The 22,730-nt window shown below is 44.7% G+C and overlaps 1 protein-coding gene across 3 annotated transcripts in view; it reads right to left on the bottom strand.

The window, feature by feature from the left end:
* MLC1 (modulator of VRAC current 1) overlaps positions 1–22,730 on the bottom strand; it is a 71,283-nt gene that overhangs the window by 38,768 nt on the left and 9,785 nt on the right. For all 3 annotated transcript variants that reach the window (XM_072147074.1, XM_072147075.1, XM_072147073.1), the window contains 4 exons: positions 21,309–21,362; positions 18,558–18,659; positions 18,102–18,203; positions 11,461–11,532 (listed from right to left, as the gene is read on the bottom strand). In XM_072147074.1, coding sequence (XP_072003175.1) covers positions 11,461–11,532; positions 18,102–18,203; positions 18,558–18,659; positions 21,309–21,362 — 330 coding nt within the window. The remainder of the gene's footprint in view (positions 1–11,460; positions 11,533–18,101; positions 18,204–18,557; positions 18,660–21,308; positions 21,363–22,730) is intronic.

The following is a 22,730-nucleotide window of genomic DNA, read 5'->3' as shown; positions in this document are numbered from 1 at the left end:
GAGAAGCAAGTGGAGGTCCTGCCTCCACACCGTGCCTATGACTGTCCCATCGACTTGCTACCGGGTACGTCTCCTCCTCGAGGATGAGTGTACCCGTTATCAGTGCCTGAGACCGAAGCCATGTCTGCCTACATAAAGGAAAATTTGGAGAAAGGATTCATCCGGAAGTCTTCTTCCCCCGCTGGAGCTGGTTTCTTCTTTGTATCCAAGAAGGATGGGTCCCTCCGTCCGTGCATTGATTACCGCGGCCTCAATAAAGTCACGATAAAAAACCGCTATCCCTTGCCTCTCATCACCGAACTCTTTGACCGCCTACGGGGTGCCAAGGTTTTCACCAAGCTGGATCTGCGAGGGGCATACAACCTCATTCGTATTCGGGAAGGCGACGAGTGGAAGACAGCTTTCAATACCCGTGACGGCCATTTTGAGTATTTGGTGATGCCCTTTGGACTCTGCAATGCTCCAGCGGTTTTTCAAGAATTTGTTAACGATATTTTCAGAGACTTGCTCTACTTTTGTGTCATAGTCTACTTGGACGACATTTTGGTGTTTTCCCCAGATCTACAGTCTAATCAGACCCACGTCCGACAGGTTCTCCGACGCTTAAGGACCAACCGTTTATATGCCAATCTCGAGAAATGCCTATTTCACCAGAGTAGGCTTCCGTTTCTGGGATACATCATTTGGGATAAAGGACTTCAGATGGACCCTTCCAAGTTGGCAGCTGTACTTCAGTGGCCTCGTCCAGTCGGGTTACGTGCCATACAAAGATTTCTGGGCTTCGACAATTATTATCGACAATTCATTCCTCACTTCTCCTCCCTGGTGGCTCCCATCGTGGCATCGACTAAGAAGGATGCCAACCCGAGACTATGCCCTCCGGCTGCTGAAGAGGCCTTCACTAGGTTGAAGTCTGCCTTTGCTTCTGCGCCAGTACTCACAAGGCCTGACACGGAGAGGTCTTTCCAATTAGAGGTTGACGCCTCATCCGTGGGTGCTGGGGCCGTCCTCACTCAGAAGGGGCCCAAGGGTCGTACCCTCACCTGCATTTTTTTCTCAAAGACTTTCACACCTGCCGAAAGAAATTATTCCATTGGTGATCGGAAACTCTTGGCCATAAAGTTAGCTTTGGAGGAATGGCGCTATCTACTGGAGGGAGCTCGTCATCCGGTTCATATTTATACCGACCGCAAGAACCTCCTGTATCTCCAGACCGCTCAGCGTCTTAATCCTCGACAGGCTCGTTGGTCTCTCTTCTTCTCCCGATTTGATTATTTAATACATTTCCGTCCTGCAGAGAAGAACGTTAAGGCCGATGCCCTCTCTCGTGCTTCAGATGTGGTTGGAGAAGATCCCGTTCCTGGTCATATTGTTCCTCCGGAACGACTGGTTCAGGCTGCTCCAGTGGATCTCCGGCAGCTTCCACCAGGCAAGACGTATGTCCGACCTGCTCTTCGGAAGAGAATTTTAACTTGGGGACATTGCTCTCGTGTGGCTGGGCACCCTGGAGTGCAGCGTTCTATAGCCTTCATTTCCCGTTACTATTGGTGGCCAGACCTGGCCAAGGATGTGCGGGATTTTGTGGGTTCCTGCATTTCCTGTGCTCGTAATAAGCCATCTCGCCTTAAACCTGCTGGTCTCCTAATGCCGTTGCCGATACCCAGCCACCCGTGGACACACCTAGCCATGGACTTCATCACAGACCTTCCATTGTCCTCTGGGAATACTGTCATTTGGGTGGTAACTGACCGGTTCTCTAAAATGTCCCATTTTATCCCGTTGCCTGGACTGCCATCTGCACCACGCCTAGCCAGTCTATTCTTCAGTCACATCTTTCGACTGCATGGATTGCCATTATACATTGTTTCGGATCGAGGGGTTCAGTTTGTCTCCCGCTTCTGGCGATCTCTGTGTAGCCAATTACAGGTGAAACTGGACTTTTCCTCTGCATACCATCCACAGTCTAATGGACAAGTAGAGAGAGTCAACCAAACTCTAGGCTGCTATCTTCGCCATTTCGTCTCGGTCCGCCAGGACGACTGGTCCGCTTTATTGCCATGGGCGGAGTTCTCATACAATTCCTTGAACTCTGAGACTTCTGGTTCTTCTCCCTTCTTCATCGTGTATGGACAGCATCCACGTCCTCCTCTTCCTCTACCTGTGCCCACTGATGTTCCTGCTGCTGATGTGCTGATACGAGATCTGAAGACCATCTGGGAGCAGACTCGCCTTTCTTTGCTGCAGGCCTCTGCTCGCACCAAACTCCAGGCCGACAAAAAACGCAGGCCTTCTCCAGTCTTTTCTCCTGGTGACAAGGTCTGGTTATCCGCTAGATACATCCGGTTGAAGATTCCTGGGAACAAGCTTGGTCCTCGATTCTTGGGTCCTTTTGTGGTTCTTTCCCGCATAAATCCAGTCTCCTACAAACTGCACCTTCCCTCCACCATGCGCATCCCAAACTCCTTCCATGTCTCCCTACTTAAGCCTGTCATCCTGAACCGCTTCTCCCGGCAGGTACCTCCTCCTGCTCCGGTGGCTGACTCCTCGGACGTCTATGAGGTGAAGGAGATCCTCGACATGAAGATGGTGAGAGGGAAGCGGTTCTTCTTGGTTGACTAGAAGGGGTTCGGGCCAGAAGAGAGATCCTGGGAGCCTGAAGACAACATCCTGGACCATGACCTCCTACAGAAGTTTCTACAGCCCAAGAGGGGGGGAGGCCGAGGGGGGGGTACTGTGACGGGTGGTCCCGCGACTCATATCGCGGGTCACGGGCTCACCCGTGCACCCCGGGGCTCGCTGGCGCAGCGCCGGCGCAGCTCACCTCTCCCCATTCCTGTGTCTCAGTTTGGCTCCGTGCCCACGCGTCCCCGTCTCCTAGGGCGCGCGCGCGGCACCTTCAGAAGATTTAAAGGGCCAGCGCACCGCTGATTGGTGCGTTTGCTGAACACTTCACCTTTAAAAGGCAAGTACCTCCCTTACTACCTTGCCGGATCTTTGTGCCTCACAGCCTTAGAGAAAGCTCTGTTGCGATTTGCCTGCGTTCCAGTGTCTTCTGCGTTCCTGTGTTTCCTGCGTGCCTGACTCCTTCCGTGTTCCTGTGTTACCGGACTACCTTCGTGTTCCAGTGTACCAGTGTCCCTCCGTATTGCTGTCGTGAGTTCTGTGTTCCCGTACCCTTCTGCTTGGACCTCCTGTTGCTGACCCCGGTTTGGATCCTGACGTTGCATCTCTGCCGCCTGCCCTGACCCTGTGCCTGGACTGTGACCTCGAGCTTGACTGCTGTTTCTGTACCTCAACCTTGGCCGCCACTGCAGACAAGTCACGCCTGAGGAACGACCTGGTGGTACCACGCCGCAGCTTGTCTAACCCGCTTTGCGGCGGGCTCTGGTGAAAACCGGGTACCACTTAGACTCCGGTCCCACGTAGTGGCTTGTGCCATCGTTTGCAGTGGTCCAGCGGATCCACATCCCGCAAGCCTGACACTGTTGACATTCTCCCAGGCCTCCTCTGGATCATCCAGATGGTTAGTGGGAGACTACAAACTAGTTTGGCATGACCAGGGGGACCTTGCAAATTGGGCTGTGGAGTCGGTAAGCCAAACCCTCAATTCCAACTCCTCAATTTCCTGAAAACTTCGACTCAGACTCCACTAAAATAATCACAAACTCCACAGTCCTGTTTTCCTAGTCACATTAGTAGTGCTTGAGATAAATGGTGATATTTCCCAGTGCCTTATTCCTCTAATCTATAGCATAGGAGCTTCAATACAGAGAACGCACATAAAGTGCAGCACTCATTCACCTTAAAGGGGTTGGCTTCCTGTCTACTAAATATTTGAATACAGCACCAACGGTTCAGTAGAAAAAATTCCTAAGATGGCTGTGGAGTGGGTGTGACCAAGAGGTGCTCCTTTTTCCAGCACCACTTACACACACTACTTCCTACCTGACCACTGTACGCGTTCCCGATAAGGTTTATCTGGCCACTGGCATCTGTTCGATAATGGTGAGTAGCGGTCACCCCCTGTTATGGCCCCAGTAACAACCAGCATGTCACAGTTCGTAAGGGCGAACTGTCAGAGAGTCTCTTAGGGAAGAGTCTGTGAACCCTCTGGACCACTGCGGGAGATGATGATGGTACCACCCGGGACTGTAGTCTAAGTGGCACTTGGTCTTCACCAGAGCCTGACGCAAAGCGTGATGGTCTTCCCAGTGGTCTTCCCTATTTTTTATACAAAAACACTTTGGTAGAGTATATACTATGCTCTGTTGGGACTGGGGGAGTGCTAAAAATGGGTCTCCTGGTTTCCTTTAAATCTGGCAGGAGGAATGGACTTTTGACAATCTTCTTTAATTTTAAATATGGAGTCGATTTTTTTAACCATTTTCTAGTGTGCTCCTTATCCAGTGAAATTGTTGGATGTTTAATATACTTGGAGTTGTCCTCCCATTCGTGTATGTTGCACACATGGTATAAACACAACTTAACATATACATATTGTAGGGGTTCAGCTTAAACGTGGGGGTCGGCAATGACAAAGCTCTCTTGGACAGCAGGATTAAAGTTGAAACTGTGCATTTATTCCAGCAAAAACAGCAGTAACAAACAAAACATCAAATAAAAATCCTTGCCTGTCCGGCTCTAACTAAACACTTGGCGGCCCTCACTAGCCACTGGAGGGCTTCTCCCTGCCAGCATGAAACATACGTTCAGTAACCCTGTGTCACTCACGTGTGGCTCTCACACAGTCCAGCCTCTGTGTCTCCAGGTAGAGAGCGACTTCTGACTGCTCCACACCCTTCTTTAAGGGATTGCACACCTGGTGCATTATTAGACTCATTAGAAACTGGATCCTTTGGTCTGGAGCAATGATCACACTTCTGTCTCCACTCCAGCAATTAGAGTCCTGTACCAGGTCTTCCAAGAGACCAACACATGAAAAACAGCTTCCTTTTTGTCCTAATTCACACTGTGGTCGCTGTAATACAAATGAACACTCATTTTCTCTCCAATTCAATAGTGACTTTGTCACATATCCCCCCCCTTTGTTCACAACCGTAGGTGGGATCACCTGACTACAACCTCCAGGGTCAAATTTTCCAAATTTTAAATGGACATCTTTCTTTTGTAACATGCTCACCCCCTTGTAATAAGGTTTCTTGCGTGGGATGTCGTCCATGTATAATGTTGCCTGGATAAAGCAGTTCTCAGCCACCACTTCTTGCACACACAGGTATTTTATGGGCAAACAGTTTTTAGAATCAGTCATACCATACTTCAAGCTTTCAAAAACAACTTTGGACATATCCACTTGTAATATGGAATGTGTAGTTGGTACCACATTAAACGCACAGGATACATGCACACACTCCATATGTTCCTCATGGATCTTATATTCATGGCCTGAGGACAATACAATCAACCCAACATCTTCTGAAGTATTTGTTTCAAACTGCAAGCTAGTGTTCTGATCACCACCCACACATCAGTTGTGTATGAGAACAGCCAGTGTCCATGGCAGACATACATGCATCACTACTATCCTCTGTACTGTAATCCTTACCATTGCCAGCATTTATAGCCATCTGAAAATCAACAGAAGTCATTGTAGTAGACACCACTACATCTGTTACACTTCCCTCCACATTGGAAACCAAGGAATCTGCCTCTGTTTTATCACCTGAATGTTCCATCGGGTCAGCAAAGATCACTTTCCCATTACACTTCTCAGGCACACTCAGTTTGTGTATCTCACTCAAGGTAGAGGTCCTTTCTACAAAGCTGTCAGGACCCTCATCCTGCTCTGCAGCATAACTCACAGAACCAGGGCTGAAATCCATATCCATGGCTCCCTTCATCCCTTTGACATGATCAAGCGCTACACAGCAGTCACTATCTCTTTCATTATAAGTGCCTGCGGGGGCACAATTTCTAGGGGTGAAATCTTGTCCTCACTATTTTTATTTTCATCACAATTGTGCCAGTCTGTGTCATACTCCATAACATCAGTAATACTGGTGACTCCTAGGGAAGTTGTTCCATATTTATCTGGTTCAGTACTGGGCGTTTCAGCACTGACAGGTGCCATATCCACTACAAGTGCACCCACCTCACTGTCTCTTCCAGCTGGAAACGCACATGCATCACTTATGGCTTCATTCACACCAGGGCACTTCTCTGAACGCAATGACACAGCACAATCAGTCATCTCCACACAGCACTCAGCATCACTTCCATCACTTTCACACCTGTTATGTGAGTGGAGGGTTACATGGTCAGTACAAATCTCCCCACCATTTTGTACCTCTCTGTCTTGTGTGGTCACATTAGAAAATACATTTACCACTACATTTTCTTCCCCCACAGAAATGTCCATCTTCTCATTGTTCCCTGTCAGTGTAGGAGATAATTGGTCTATATTAGCAAATACATTATTATTGCTTAACACTGGCATAGACATTACATTTTCTATGTTACCATTGGCAACCACATTGACCTCATGTGATTGCACATTTTTCTCACACAGTGAATTTTCCCCATCACCAGCCTCAACCTCTGGGCGCGCCCTCGAGCACTTAGAATTGTTAAGTACAGATGTGTCCATGTCATTTTCCGTTTCCACAAGCTCTAGAGCACCTACCGCCAAGTCTACAGACTCTGCACTGTGAGGTTGCAAGTGTACACCAGAGGAATACTGGCTGACAGTGTTATCACATAGCATGTCATTACACACATTATTATCATCAGATAAAGGCGCTATGGATGCAGGTTCTTTCTGAGAGATCACAGCATTTTCTGGGGAATTTGTCTCTTGTGGATAAACATCAGGGTTAGCAAGAACATATTTTTTCCCCAGAATTTCCCCACAGAACTTGAAATCTCGGCCTAGCACAATCTCCACATCAATATCATCAGATTTAACAAGTTCATGTTCCACTGTTCCAAACTCCGTCTCAAAGTTTAAAGTCACAGTCTTGCGGGTCTCATGAACAACATCCAGAAACAGTATTAGTTCTGGCCTGATTTTGGAAATCTTTTGGTCTGGAACCAAACAAACCCCTAATGGGATTCCACCCACAGTACATTCAAATGTCTTCCTTGGAAGTTGCACCTGTTGTGTCATCACAGGTCCAGGAGTTTGGTTCCCTCTGACCACATCATACTTCTGATCAGAACCAGCAGAGGGTTTAAACATTAATGGACAGTCAATGGAAACGTTCCCAAGCCTCTGGAAACACGAACACTTCACCAGCCCTTTGGTTAGTCCATAATTATGCACCTCTGGCTTTCCCAAGCCCACTGTAACATTGTTTTTCACAGTGTTCACACTCCTCCCAGCTCCCTTAAAGCCCCAAACACTCTTACCAGGAACTCCTGGATATTTCACTTTATCAGGGGTTTGGCATCGGTGCTGGGTTGTATGGTGCAATTCTTCTGTTGTAGAAAATCGATCCCATATATCCAGGCGTTTTTGAGGTTGTTTGCTTGTAGCAACAGTATTACTCCTCCTAGATGGCACCTCCAACAAAACACTGGGCCTCTTAGCAACAGGACATCCTTTCATGCAGTGATCCACCTGCAGACATCCCCAACATGGCTCCTGTTGGTTGTCCATAGCAACAGTACTCTTACTCCGTGTATCTGGACCTTTAGACATCGCAGCCAGGTTAGAGGCCAGCACACTATTCTCTGCTCTCAGACGTGCATTCAGGCTTTCCATGCTTTGCTGCCGCACAGTGATCTGCCGTCGTACTTCTTGTTGCGTTTGTCGCACATCAGCCATAACTTGCTCATGTCTCAGGTTAGACTGTCTCAGCTGCTCCAACAGCTCCTCCATTGTCTTGTCTGGACCTTGCAGCACCGCAGCTGCTTTTACCCAGGAATTAGACTTCTGGCCCTTTAAATTTCCACAAAGTTAAAGTTCATCCGCAGCTTTTGTCATGCAGTTGCCGCTAGCAACCTGCCCATTGCATCCTCCACCAATTGTAGGGGTTCAGCTTAAACGTGGGGGTCGGCAATGACAAAGCTCTCTTGGACAGCAGGATTAAAGTTGAAACTGTGCATTTATTCCAGCAAAAACAGCAGTAACAAACAAAACATCAAATAAAAATCCTTGCCTGTCCGGCTCGAACTAAACACTTGGCGGCCCTCACTAGCCACTGGAGGGCTTCTCCCTGCCAGCATGAAACATACGTTCAGTAACCCTGTGTCACTCACGTGTGGCTCTCACACAGTCCAGCCTCTGTGTCTCCAGGTAGAGAGCGACTTCTGACTGCTCCACACCCTTCTTTAAGGGATTGCACACCTGGTGCATTATTAGACTCATTAGAAACTGGATCCTTTGGTCTGGAGCAATGATCACACTTCTGTCTCCACTCCAGCAATTAGAGTCCTGTACCAGGTCTTCCAAGAGACCAACACATGAAAAACAGCTTCCTTTTTGTCCTAATTCACACTGTGGTCGCTGTAATACAAATGAACACTCATTTTCTCTCCAATTCAATAGTGACTTTGTCACAATATATATATATATATATATATATATATATATATATATATATGTATATATACACACAAATACACACTTCTCAGAAAAATAAAGGGAACATTCAAATGACACATCCTAGATCTGAATGAATGAAATATTCTCATTGAAGACTTTGTGCTGTACTAAGTTGATGTGCTGATAACAAAATCCCTAAAAAATCATCAATGGCAATCAAATTTATTAAGCAATGGAGTCCTGGATTTGGAGTCACCCACAAAATTAAAGTGGAAAAACATACTATAGGTTGATCCAACTTTGATGTAATGTCCGTAAAACAAGTTAAAATAAGGCTCAGTATTATTTGTGGCCTCCATGTTCCTGTATGACCTGCATACAACGCCTCGGCATGCTCCAGATGAGGTTGCAGATGGTCTCCTAAGGGATCTTCTCCCAGACCTTGTCTAAAACTCCTGGACAGTCTGTAGTGCAACATGACGTTGGTGGATGGAGTGAGACATGATGTCCCAGATGTGCTCATTTGGATTCAGGTCTGAGGAACAAGTGGGCCAGTCCATAACTTCAATGCCTTCATCTTGCAGGAACTGCTGACACACTCCAGCCACATGAGGTCTAGCATTGTCCAGCATTAGGAGGTCAACCGCACCAGCATATGATCTCACAAGGGGTCCGAGGATCTCAATACCTAATGGCAGTCAGGCTGCCTCTGGCGAGCACATGGAGGGCTGTGCAGCCCTCCAAAGAAATGCCACCCCACACCATTACTGACCCACTGCCAAACCGGTCATGCTGAAGAAAGATGCAGGCAGTAGATTGCTCTCCACGGCGTCACCAGACTCTGTCACGTCTGTCACATGTGCTCAATGTGAACCTGTTTACATATGTGAAGAGCACAGGGCGCCAACGGCGAATTAGCCAATCCAAGCGTTCTACATAGTGTAGGGATGTGATCACAACCCCCATTTGAGAACGTCAGGCCCTAATTCAATCCTCATGGAGTCTGTTTCTAACCGTTTGTGCAGACCCTTGGACATTTGTTGCCTGCTGGAGGTCATTTTGCAGGGATCTGGCAGTGCTCCTCTTGTTCTTCCTTGAAAAAAGGTGGAGGTAGCAGTCCAGCTGCTGGGCTGTTGCCCTCCTATGGCCCCGTCCACATCTCCTTGTGCACGCCTACGCACAGGTACATACCGATGCATGCCTACGCACAGGTACATACCGGCGTATGCCTACGCACAGGTACATACCGGTGTATGTCTATGCACGGCTACATACCGTCGTATGCCTACGCATGGTTATGTACTGGTGTATGCCTACGCATGGGTGTAAGAGGGGATTGTTACTGCAATAATGGAATAATGCATACTAGAAATACACAGTTCAGCATATCCCTTCATGTGTATGTAGCCCTATGCTTGGTGATACGCATGGGTATATACCGGCGTATTCCTACGCATGGGTATAAACCGACATATTCCTAATCACGCGTATGAACCGACGTATGCCTACGTACAGGTATAAACAGGCGTATTAATTTATTTTATTCATATTTCACTTGTTCCCATCTGAGGTAATGAATATGTAAATGGAACGGGTGGTTCGGCTGGAACGCGCACTGTGACCGCGCTATGGACCATGTGGTCACATGTCTCCCCTGTAACAGACATTTTGCAAAATGGGGCCGAATTCACTGCTGGCAGGTTAGTTTTTATGGTGCCTACACATCAATGGCAGATCTTTGGCAACACTTACAAGCACTGGGGCAATCACATGACTGTGGCAGATATGGGAAAGGTGTATTTAAATATTTAGTAGAAAGGTGGCCAACCCCTTAACCAAAAGGGGAATCAGGAGTGCACAAGCTATGCCCACAGGCCACATAAAGCCTCTTAAGCCATGAGCTGCGGTCCGCATCCCGATGAGCACTTCCATAACTGATGTAACATAAATGATGGATGCCTTCATTCATGCAGAAGGAAAGGTAGCGGTGAGTGCAGCTGAGAAGTACTCTCCCAGAGTTTAGTCAGAACACTGTACTTTATCCAAATGCATGTGCCTTTATACCTATGAATAAAGGAAGGCTCCCTCCTCTGGGTGTTCTTCTCTTGACCTGCGGTCTAAGGAAAAGTGTCCTTTAGGAGTGTTGAGTGAGCTGATTGCTATGTTCCCTTGGTTAAAACCTAGGAGTGGTAAGTAATTAACAGTAATGCACTGCTCCAGGGTCCTCTCCTGCTCCTAGCGCAGGTCGGAGAGCAGCACATGGAAAAGAGAAGAAGCTGCAGTGTGATGTAGGGACCAGAAAAAGAGCCATGAAAGGAGAGGATTTATTTATTTTTTTGTCTCCAGTATTATTAGTTTTATGCTCTAGGGGTCTCCAGTATTGTAAAAGTATGTTTTCATGCATTTTTTAGAAATAATTTGTGTTTGTCACAAAGTTGCATGATCCTGATACAGGTAGTCATTTAACAAAGTCAATGTTAACAAATGCAATGACCAGCCCGTCTGCTTTCAAAAACTAGATAGGTTTTTGTGGTGCCTTTACTTTTTAATCGCAAAATTTTAAAATTACCAGCTGAGAAGCAAATTTTTGGTTATTTCAAGTTTAGTAAGTTTATGATGATTTATTCATGTGAAGATATAAATATGAGGTATTTATGAACTCCACACATGTTCATATATTACATTTATTTTCTGTTTGGGACACATTTTTTGCAATCAAAGTAAATTTTGAAAATGATGCAAGTGTCTGCTTTCAGAAAATATATGGCTTGTCGGGGTTAAGTATAATTCTTATTTCTCTAATTTCTAATTTATTATTACAAGTCAAAACTATAAAATTTGCAATGGCAAATAATGGGACAATATTTCTCTAAATATTCATATAATAAAACAATAAATAAAGAAATATTTTCCAGAAATGAGCATCAGGAAAAACGTTAATAATAGATTTGTCTTACTGAGTAGGACTTAATTGTACGAGTAGGGAACTGGACATTGCGTAGGTTGCTTGAACTTCCACAGGCAGAACCCTAGGGAAAAAAAAGAAGTTTAGAATCATTTAGAAAATACATAACTGGCAAAACTCACTTATATATATAATATGATGTAAAGATTCAGATTACACCCTGTAATGGGGAGTCAGTATATTGTATGAACAATTAGACTCCTGAGGGTTCAAATATCCTAGGGACTAAAATACAGAACTTCCATAAGTCCTCCATGATGTCCCCCTGGAGGTTGCACGCTGACACTTGTAGGGACAGGAAGTAGAGAGATTAAAAGAACTAGTAACTGGTTTATGGGTAAACTTTAACTTTGAGATCACCTTATTGGAGACCTTTGAGTTTTAATAAAGAGCTTTCAGAATGCAGTCTGACAGTTTTAGAAGGTAGAAAGGTAGAAAAACAGACCCGGCAATGAGTGGTCTTTTCTGACAAGGAGTAAGAGCTGCAGTTGCAGAGCTAATCTACGAAGTAGAGGAAACCAGGCCTTCTTGGGCCAATACAATCAGTATTATTGTGCAGCTGCTCAAAATAACGTTATAAAGGACTTTTGAAATTAGCAGTACTGGAGGGAACACATAAGCTAGGGACATATTCCGATTCTGTGAGAAAGCATCAACTTCCCAAGGTGCTTCTTTTGGATTTAGGGATTTAAGCTCCACAGTCCCACTGCCCCCGGTCATGAGCAAGCGACGTCACAACCAGATTACCGGAAGTGGGGCATCGCTGAACTGTAGTAGCACTGAGAACACCAGCTGGAGGAGAGATGGCTGCAGAAACCATGCAGGGATCGTGGGAAGATCTCCACATCCCTGTAGATCGCGAGAAAGGATACCCGTAAGCACACAGTTAGGAACAAGCTCCTTAATCCCCTAACCCCCCTGTCCAATTTAAGGAGAAAGAGGTTATCTCTCAATCCTGAAGGGACATGAAGACACTGGAGGTATGGTCACTGATGGGGCCTTTTAATCTCTCTTTTTAAATCTGCCCTATGTCACCATAAGTGATTATAACCTTCAAATGCTTTAACCCCTTAATGATCGCCGTATCAGGTTTTGACAGCAGCCAGGTTTAACACTTAAATGGTTAATAGACTTAATAGGAAGTTGTTTTACATTTGTTGAGGGGTGTAGTTTCTATAGTAGGGTAATTAATGGGGATTTACTATAATTTATGCCTTTCAAAGTCACTTGAAAGCTATATGTCTGGAAAGCAGAACATTTAAAACTTTGAAGATGAAGAATGTTTCCGAAATTTTCATTTTTTTTCAGAATGAAACGCAAAACTTATCACTTAAATTTCACAACTAACATGAAGTACAATGTATCTCGAAAAAACAATCTCAAAATCACTTGGATATGTTAAAGTATTCCAAAGTTATAACCAATTATTGTGACACATGTTAAATTTGAAAAATTTAGTCTGGTCATTAAGCTGCAGTGGTTAATATATCAAGGGAATTTTGAGATTATTTTCTCGTCACACATTGTACTTCATATTAGTGGAAATAGTTGGATGATGTCTTTTGCATTTAATTATGAAAAAAATAGAAATTTGTCAAAAATTTTGAAAAATTCTTTGTTTTTCAGGCAGATAATCATAGCACTCAAATAACTATAAATCACATTTCCCGAATGTCCACTTTATGTTGGGATGGCTTCTCATTTTTCAAGGTTGTTATGGGGCTTAGAATTGTGGGTGCAATTTTTCACATTTGTATGAAAATCACCAAACCCTATATGCGTGGATCCACTGGACCACCGCGGGAGGTGGTATTAGCCGACACCTGGGAGCGAAGTCTAAAAGGCACCTGGTCTTCACCAGAGCCCGCCGCAAAGCGGGTTGGACTTGCGGTAGGGTACCACCAGGTCGTTCTACAGGTGCGACTAGCCCGCGGTGGCAACCGAGGTCGAGGTACCTTAGAAGAAGACAGTCTCGTGGTCAGGTCCAGGCACTAGGTCAGGCCTGGCGGCAGAGATGCAACATCAAGGTCCAATCCAGGGTCAGCAACGGGAGGTCCAGGCACATGGGATCGGGAACACAGGCACACGGGACACAGGACACGGGAACACATGAGAGCAGGAAAATGGGAGTCTGGGAAAATGACCAGTGCCAATTAATGGTGCACTGGGCCTTTAAATTTCCTGAAACTGGCGCACGCTCCCTAGGACACGGGGACTTAGCGCACACGGAGCGAGGCCGGGACTCGGGAGCGTGTACAGATATGGGTCGCGGGAACACCCGTGACAGAACCCCCCCTTCGGCCTCCCCCTCCTCTTAGGCTGAAGAATCTCTGCAGGAGATTATGGTCCGGGATGTTGTCCTCGGGCTCCCAAGATCTCTCCTCCAGCCCGAACCCCTTCCAGTCAACCAAAAAGAACCGCTTACCCTTCACCGTCTTCATATCAAGGATGTCCTGTACTTCATAGTTGTCAGCCACGGGAGCAGGAGGAGATACTTTCCGGGAGAAGCGGTCCAGGACAACAGGCTTGAGTAGGGAGACATGGAAGGAGTTCGGGAACGCATGGTGGGAGGAAGGCGCAGCTTGTAGGATACCCAGATTGATGCGAGCCAGGACTTCGAAAGGACTCAAGAATCGTGGACCAAGCTTGTACCCAGGAATCTTCAGACGGATGTACCTAGAGGATAACCAGACCTTGTCACCAGGAGAGAAGACAGGAGGAGGTCTGCATCTCTTGTCAGCCTGGAGCTTGGTACTGGCAGAGGCCTGTAAAAATGAAAGGCGAGTTTGCTCCCAGTTGGAGCTCAGATCTCGTACCAACTCCTCAACAGCAGGGATATCCGAGGACAGAGGCAGAGGAAGAGGAGGATGCTGTCCATAGACAATGAGGAAAGGAGCGGACCCAGAAGATTCGGAATCCAGAGAATTATACGAGAATTCCGCCAACGGCAACAGAGCAGACCAGTCATCTTGACGGGCAGAAAAATGAGGGAGGTAACATCCCAGAGTCTAGTTAACCCTCTCCACTTGTCCATTGGACTGAGGGTGGAAAGGTGAGGAGAAATCCAACTTTACCTTCAGTTGGCTGCAGATTGAACGCCAGAAGCGGGAAACAAACTGAACTCCCCGATCAGGGACGATGTGTAGAGGAAGACCATGTAGCCGGAAGATATGTTGGAAGAAGAGACTGGCAAGACATGGAGCAGATGGCAGACCTGGTAGAGGGACAAAATGAGGCATCTTCGAAAACCGGTCTGTCACCACCCAGATGACGGTATTGCAGGATCCCACAAAGTCCCTCTTGACCAAGTCAGGCCACCAGTAGTAGCAGGAGATGAGGGCCACGGAGCGCTGCACCTCAGGGTGCCCAGCCAGGAGTGAAAAGTGTCCCCAAAACAAAATCCTTTTCTGCAGAGCAGGTCGGACATACGTCTTGCCAGGGGGAAGCTGCCGAAGATCCACCGGAGCGGCAGCAACCAACTGTTCCGGAGAGATGATATACTGAGCAACCAGCTCTTCTCCAACGACATCTGAGGCATGGGAAAGGTCATCCGCCTTGATATTCTTCTCTGCAGATCGGAAGTGGATCATCAGGTTAAAGCGGGAGAAGAAGAGTGACCAACGGGCTTCCCTGGGATTAAGACATATTTATTCTATAGGTCACCATGATTACGGCCATTATATAGCTTTTTATGGTTGCCCTGTTTTGCAGAATATAGAACTCATTTATTTAGAAATGTATTTGTTTTTGCATTGCTAAAAGGCATAACATTTCTATTTTTTTATGTACGTAAAAAAAGTTGCAAGGGCATTTTAATGCAAACAGCACATTAATCCTGCCATTTTCCAGGACACTGGGTGATAGGGTGGTCCAAATCTCCAGGGATTCCTTTTTAAAGGAGGAGACAATAAAAACCATATATATATAAAACATATGTATATGTAAAAAATACACACTCCGGGGGTAACAGAATTAGCATAGTTAAAAAGTGTATGGAAGGTATGTATAAAATTATGTAGAAAGTAGAAACAATGTCAAGTAGAAACAATAAAGTGGTAATCAATAAATGCATGATGCAATATACTCAATACAGTATACACTCATTGGCCACTTTATTAGGTACACCTGTCCAACTGCCGTTAACACTTAATTTCTAATCAGCCAATCACATAGCGGCAACTCAGTGCATTTAGGCATGTAGACATGGTCAAGACAATCTCCTGCAGTTCAAACCGAGCATGTATGGGAAAGAAAGGTGATTTGAGTGCCTTTGAACGTGGCATGGTTGTTGGTGCCAGAAGGGCTGGTCTGAGTATTTCAGAAACTGCTGATCTACTGGGATTTTCACGAACAACCATCTCTAGGGTTTACAGAGAATGGTCCGAAAAAGAAAAAACATCCAGTGAGCGGCAGTTCTGTGGGCGGAAATGCCTTGTTGATGCCAGAGGTCAGAGGAGAATGGGCAGACTGGTTCGAGCTGATAGAAAGGCAACAGTGACTCAAATCGCCACCCGTAACAACCAAGGTAGGCAGAAGAGCATCTCTGAACGCACAGTACGTCGAACTTTGAGGCAGATGGGCTACAGCAGCAGAAGACCACACCGGGTGCCACTCCTTTCAGCTAAGAACAGGAAACTGAGGCTACAATTTGCACAAGCTCATCGAAATTGGACAGTAGAAGATTGGAAAAACGTTGCCTGGTCTGATGAGTATCGATTTCTGCTGCGACATTCGGATGGTAGGGTCAGAATTTGGCGTCAACAACATGAAAGCATGGATCCATGCCTTGTATCAACGGTTCAGGCTGGTGGTGGTGGTGTCATGGTGTGGGGAATATTTTCTTGGCACTCTTTGGGCCCCTTGGTACCAATTGAGCATCGTTGCAACGCCACAGCCTACCTGAGTATTGTTGCTGACCATGTCCATCCCTTTATGACCACAATGTACCCAACATCTGATGGCTACTTTCAGCAGGATAATGCGCCATGTCATAAAGCTGGAATCATCTCAGACTGGTTTCTTGAACATGACAATGAGTTCACTGTACTCAAATGGCCTCCACAGTCACCAGATCTCAATCCAATAGAGAATCTTTGGGATGTGGTGGAACGGGAGATTCGCATCATGGATGTGCAGCCGACAAATCTGTAGCAACTGTGTGATGCCATCATGTTAATATGGACCAAAATCTCTGATGAATGCTTCCAGCACCTTGTTGAATCTATGCCACGAAGAATTGAGGCAGTTCTGAAGGCAAAAGGGGGTCCAACCTGGTACTAGCATGGTGTACCTAATAAAGTGGCCGGTGAGTGTATATAATCCATGGAGGAGAATCAATAGTACAGTAACTGGTAGGGTGAATGGTAAATTAATGAATAAATAGGTATAAGTATAGTAAATCCATACGACAATACATAAATCTGGTATATTGATCAGTAACAGTCAGTAGCAAAATCTCAATGAATATAAATATAGATCTAAAATATAAATATAATCAATGGGGTGGAATCAATAAATCAATAATACAGTATATGGTAAGGTGAACGGTAAGTGGAAAAATAAATAAATTAATAAATAAATAGGTAGGACAATGCATTAATCTGGTGTATTAATCTGGTATATAAATCATTAAATGTCAGTAGCAGAATCTCAATAGGGAAAAGGATAATCAATAAATAAATAAATCATTAAATAAATGAGGGTCTTAGATTCTTACATATTGGCTGGGGTGTTCAGAACTTTACCAGAGCAGTTAGAATGTATATTGAGAGCGTGGTAGCTTTAAAAGGCATGGTGGGGGAGTGGCTCGCACCAGTGGAGAGTCCATGCATGCGCAATGCATGACTCCATCTGAAAATATGTCTGCCGCAGGTGCAGGACACATCATGCCCCAATAAGTTCATGGAGAGCAACGATCCCCGTGAAAATGTCAGCGTACTTAGTACCCATTCAAGTGTCAATACCTAATTTACAATACATAGTGGGGGAGAACTATCAAAAGTGTCTCACACTAGAACAATGCAGGGTTAGACTAGACAGTCTGCACCAGATTTATCACTGTGTCTGATACTGGATGATAAATATGGTGTAGCCTAAGACTCATTTGTAACCCCCTGTACTATCTAATACAGTGATGGCGAACATTTTAGAGATCGAGTGCCCAAAATGAGACCTAAAACACACTAGCTTTTCCCAAAGTGCCAACACGGCAATTTAGACAGTAACAAAGTTATTGCTACCAGAATCTTTGAGCTCCAATCCGACCCTGTCCACAACTTCTCACTCTTCAGACAGGACTAAGCAGCACAGGATGCGTCACTACTTGGACTGCCTGAGACTGCAGGAAGGTGTCATGTCAGGCAAACTCTGTGCCTGGGAGACAGCCTGTGTGCCAACAGAGAGGTCTCCAGGTGCCATCTCTGGCACTAGTGGCATAGGTTCGCAACCACTGATCTAATAGTTGTTTGAGTTTTAGCATCATTTTTGGAGCACAGACGATGTCCTGTGAGGCAACTCCCCCTTTTGTCATACTATTTGGAATGTCATACACCCTTGATAAAGTTGTCACAAGGAGTTTTAGATACATTTTTGGGCGTTTTAAAAATTTTATAATTACAAAAAATCAGTACTTACTCTTTTCACTGCACAACAGTCTACACTTGATCTTGCTGAAACAATTACGGTTGTTGCCATAAAAATTTCCATGAGTATAAGAAGAATCACATTAAAATTTATCTACAAAGAAAATGATGAATAATGTAAGGTAGGTAAACCATTGTTCTTTTACAAATGGTTTGTCTGTCTAGGAATACAAACTAATACATCCAAACCATTTAAAGAAAACAGAAAAAGAAAGAAAAACCTCTTAAAAAGGCTTTATAGCCTAAGATCTGGTATTTCCAAATGGTTAAGACCATTTTCATTGAACCCACTTCAGTTAAACATTGGCAAACAAATATTTTTTAGGTTATTAAATACCACTATCACTGTATTACAATACAATTTATTTCTTCATCATATATTGTAACATTACCGTATATATTATTTTTCTGTGAAAGATGGATAAATAGAAATCCTACGGCTACTTACATTTATTGCTGTGGGATTAATTGCAAGTTTACATCCAAACCATATTAGGCAGGTAGTAGTGATTGAAAATGTGGACACAAATAAAATCTGATAATGTGGGATCTAAAGAAAAGACAAAAACATGAGTTTATAATGATTTTATATACAAATAAACAAAATAACATTAATATCGTCAGGATCCATATAAAAAAATTAAATGATATATATATTTCTATTGGGGTAATGCTTTGGTCTCAGGCTCTTCTACGTAAAGATGCCAGGGCAATACACAAATACAAACCTGTATGGATTTTTTTGTCAAATAGGCACAAAATTCCTGTACTGAATTATTCTCTCAATAATGTGGCTCATTTACTTACCCGGTCAGTTTGAATCAGTTGGATTCCAGCGCAACTGCGGCAAACACTGCGCAGACACTAAATACCTGTCCAAGTTGTGCAATCCCTGAAAGCGGCACAAAAAGTGCGATCCGCGACCCTTAGTAAATGAGCCCCAGTGGGACAGATTTATCAAGTGTCTGAAAGTCAGAATATTTCCAGTTGTCCATGGCAACCAATCACAGCTCCCCTTTAAAATATTCATGAGTGCTGGTAAAATGAAAGCTGATCTGTGATTGGTTGCCATGGGCAACTGGAAAAATTCTGACTTTAAGACACTTGATAAATCTGCTCCAATGTGTCTTTCTGTGATCAGATTTAGAAATATCCCTAGCCAAGGATGAGAAGATTGAGAAAACAATGGATAGGATTTGTGCCAGGCACAGTTTATTCATTGTAACAGTCCATATTGCCAAGGAGCAAATACTTTCCATTTAATCTCATAGGTCAGTGATGGCGAACCTTTTAGCAGCTGAGTGCCCAAACTGTAATCCAAAACCCCCCTTATTTATTGTGAGGTGCCAACCAAAAATTAAAGCAGTAACTTATTGCTCCCTGTTCTTCAACAACTTTCAATTACCGTATATTGCGGCGTATAAGACGACCTGGTGTATCAGACGACCCCCCTACTTCCCTGTTTAAAATATAGAGTTTAAGATATATTCGCCGTATAAGACTACCCCTTTTCCAACGCATACAAAACACCGGTAAAAATTTAAGAAAAAACAGATTTGAATTTAACATGGTCCTTTTTTTAATTTAAATTCTTATGACATGCAGGTATATAGCAGGAAAACTGTCGCTCATAAACATAAGGCATACAACAACAACATTACCATCGTCTATTTTCCTGTAAATGTTACCATACTGTACCTTAAATTTTTATTTTTCTTAAATATTCCATGCCATGTACTCAGAAGCGGGAAAAAAATTCCAAATGCAATGAAAATGGTGAAAAAACGCATTTGCGCCATTTTCTTGTGGGCTTAGATATTACGTCTTTCACTGAGCGCCCCAAATGACATGTCTACTTTATTCTTTGGGTCGGTACGATTAAGGGGATACCAAATTTGTATAGGTTTTATAATGTTTTCATACATTTACAAAAATGAAAACCTCCTGTACAAAAATTATTTTTTTGATTTTGCCAACTTCTGGCGCTAATAACTTTTTTATACTTTGGTGTACGGAGCTGTGGGTGGTGTAATTTTTTGCGAAATTTGATAATATTTTCAATGATATCATTTTTAGGACTGTACGACCTTTTGATCACTTTTTATAGATTTTTTTTTAATTTTTCAAAATGGCAAAAAAGTGGCATTTTCGACTTTGGGCGCTATTTTCCGTTACGGGGTTAAATGCATTGAAAAACCGTTAACATATTTTGATAGATCTGGCATTTTCGGACGCGTCGATACCTAATGTGTTTATGATTTTTACGGTTTCTTTATATTTATGTCAGTTCTAGGGAAAGGGGGATGATTTGAAATTTTTGGTTTTTTTATTATTATTATTTTTTTTAACTTTTTTTTTTATTTATACTATTTTTCAGACTCCCTAGGGTACTTTAACCCTAGGTTGTCTGATTGATCCTACCATATACTGCCATACTACAGTATGGCAGTATATGGGGATTTTCCTCATTCATTACAATGTGCTATCAGCACATTGTAATGAAGGGGTTAAAACGAAATAGCCTCGGGTCTTCGGAAGACCCGAGGCTACCATGGAGACGGATCGCAGCTTTTCCGGCAGCGCACGCTGTGAAAACACCCGCGATCGGTGCTACCGGTAAGCCTTTGCTGCAATACGCAGCAAAGACTTACCAGCTATGGAGAGGGCTCAGCCCGTGAGCCCTCTCCATGCACCGGGACCCGACCGCCGCCGTGAATACACGGCGGGAAGTCGGGATTACCGGCGTATAAGACGACCCCAGAGAAGACAGAAGATTTTTCTGTCTTCAAAAGTCGTCTTATACGCCGGAATATACGGTATATTGGCCTCCTGGAGGACAGCAACACAGTAGAAAAAAGATGGAAAATTTGCATCATTTTAGCTTCTTTCCAGTGTCCCTGTGTACACAGAGAATCGTAGGGCAGCAGGAGGTCCTCTTTCTCCCTCTTCCTACAGTCCTAAGTAGTAAAGTATGTATCCCTTTAATATGACTGAAAGCAGCATCGTTTAAGTTGCATGGAATTGCAGGAAGATTCTTTGAGTCCTGTCTGGTGCGATGGCCCGTGTGCCCACAGAAAGGGCTCTGAGTACCGCCTCTGGCACCCGTGCCATAGGTTCGCCATCACTGTCATAGGGAAAGAGGCTGCCATCAATCAGAATTTAATAAAAGAAAAAATATTTTTTTAAGGTTACTACTTACAGCACTGTCTTTGTTCTTCAGCACTGCAAAATGTACAACAGCACAAGGTAAACACTATAAATGAAACACATGTGCAATCAGCTATTTACATAACCACAGAACATGCTTATAAATCCTAAATTATCCTAAATCAACTATGGCCAGTGACGGGGGTGTAGTCATCAAGTCAAACAACCGATTCCAACCCCGGCTCCTCAGTTTCCCTAACGCCGACTCCACCAAAATGGTCACCAACTCTGACTCAACAGCACTGTTTTCCAAGTCGTTCTAGCAATTCTAAGATGAGTGCAGGGATTCCTTCCCACTGCCTCTTACTCCTCCCAGGTGCTCTCCAGCTGCCCTCCTCCTGCTTATATGCAGCAACAAATGACCTACAGCAGAGCTGCCCCAGGAACGGGAGAGGAACCATGGGTGGTAAGCGCTTGATAGCTGTACTGTACTGCTCCTTGATCATCTACCTTTCCTGGCAAAGCTCTGTCTCGAGTCCTTATGCCAGCTTATACAACCAGCATAGGACACAGAGCAGAGCAGCACATGGAGGAGAGAAGAAGTTGCTGTGTGGTGCAAGGAGCCGAAGAAGACCTAGGAGAGGATTTTTTTTCCTGCTCTGTGGATCTTTAATATTTTTCCGCTCTGTGGGCCTCCAGTATTTTTTTTTTTATCCTCTGGGGGTCTACAGTATTATTTGTCTGATCTTTGGGTATTATTATTGTTTACTCTGGGGTCTCTCCATTATTATCTTGTGTGTTCTGGGGTATGCACTATTATAATCTGCTCTGGGGGTCTCTGATCTGTCTCATCTCTCTTTCTATGTGTCAGTGTGTTAGTACAATGTCAGAAGAAAGATGAAAGTGTACATACACCTGGACACTGATAATGTAACCACATTGTCATCCCACAGAACTAGATGGATCATAATGGGGCAGATTTATTACCCGGTCCATTCGCGATCCAGCGGCACGTTCTCTGCGCTGGATTCAGGTCCGGCCAGGATTTAATAAGGTAGTTCCTCCGCCGTCCACCAGGTGGCGCTGCTGCGCTGAAAAGCATCTGAACGCGCTGGAGTTCACCGGCTCGGGCTGAGTGAAGGTAAGCGCGCCCCGAGCGACACATTTTCCGTTCTTTAATGCGGCGGTTTTTCCGAATCCGTCGGGTTTTCGTTCGGCCACGCCCCCCCCCCCCCCCGATTTCCGTCGCGTGCATGCCGGCGCCGATGTGCCACAATCCGATCGCGTGCGCCAAAATCCCGGGGCAATTCAGGTACAATCGGCGCAAATCGGAAATATTCGGGTAACACGTCGGGAAAACGCAAATCGGGCCCTTAGTAAATGACCCCCAATGTGTCTGCTTAGAGAGTACCCGCCCACACCCTGGGATTTTACACTGAGCCTAGGAATTGATAGGAGTTAAAATTGCAATAAA

The sequence above is a fragment of the Engystomops pustulosus genome, chromosome 4 (genome assembly GCF_040894005.1).
Source record: "Engystomops pustulosus chromosome 4, aEngPut4.maternal, whole genome shotgun sequence".
In the NCBI taxonomy this organism is placed as follows: domain Eukaryota; kingdom Metazoa; phylum Chordata; class Amphibia; order Anura; family Leptodactylidae; genus Engystomops; species Engystomops pustulosus.
The sequence above is the reverse complement of the archived record's forward strand: the minus strand, read 5'-3'. Positions and strand labels throughout refer to the sequence as shown.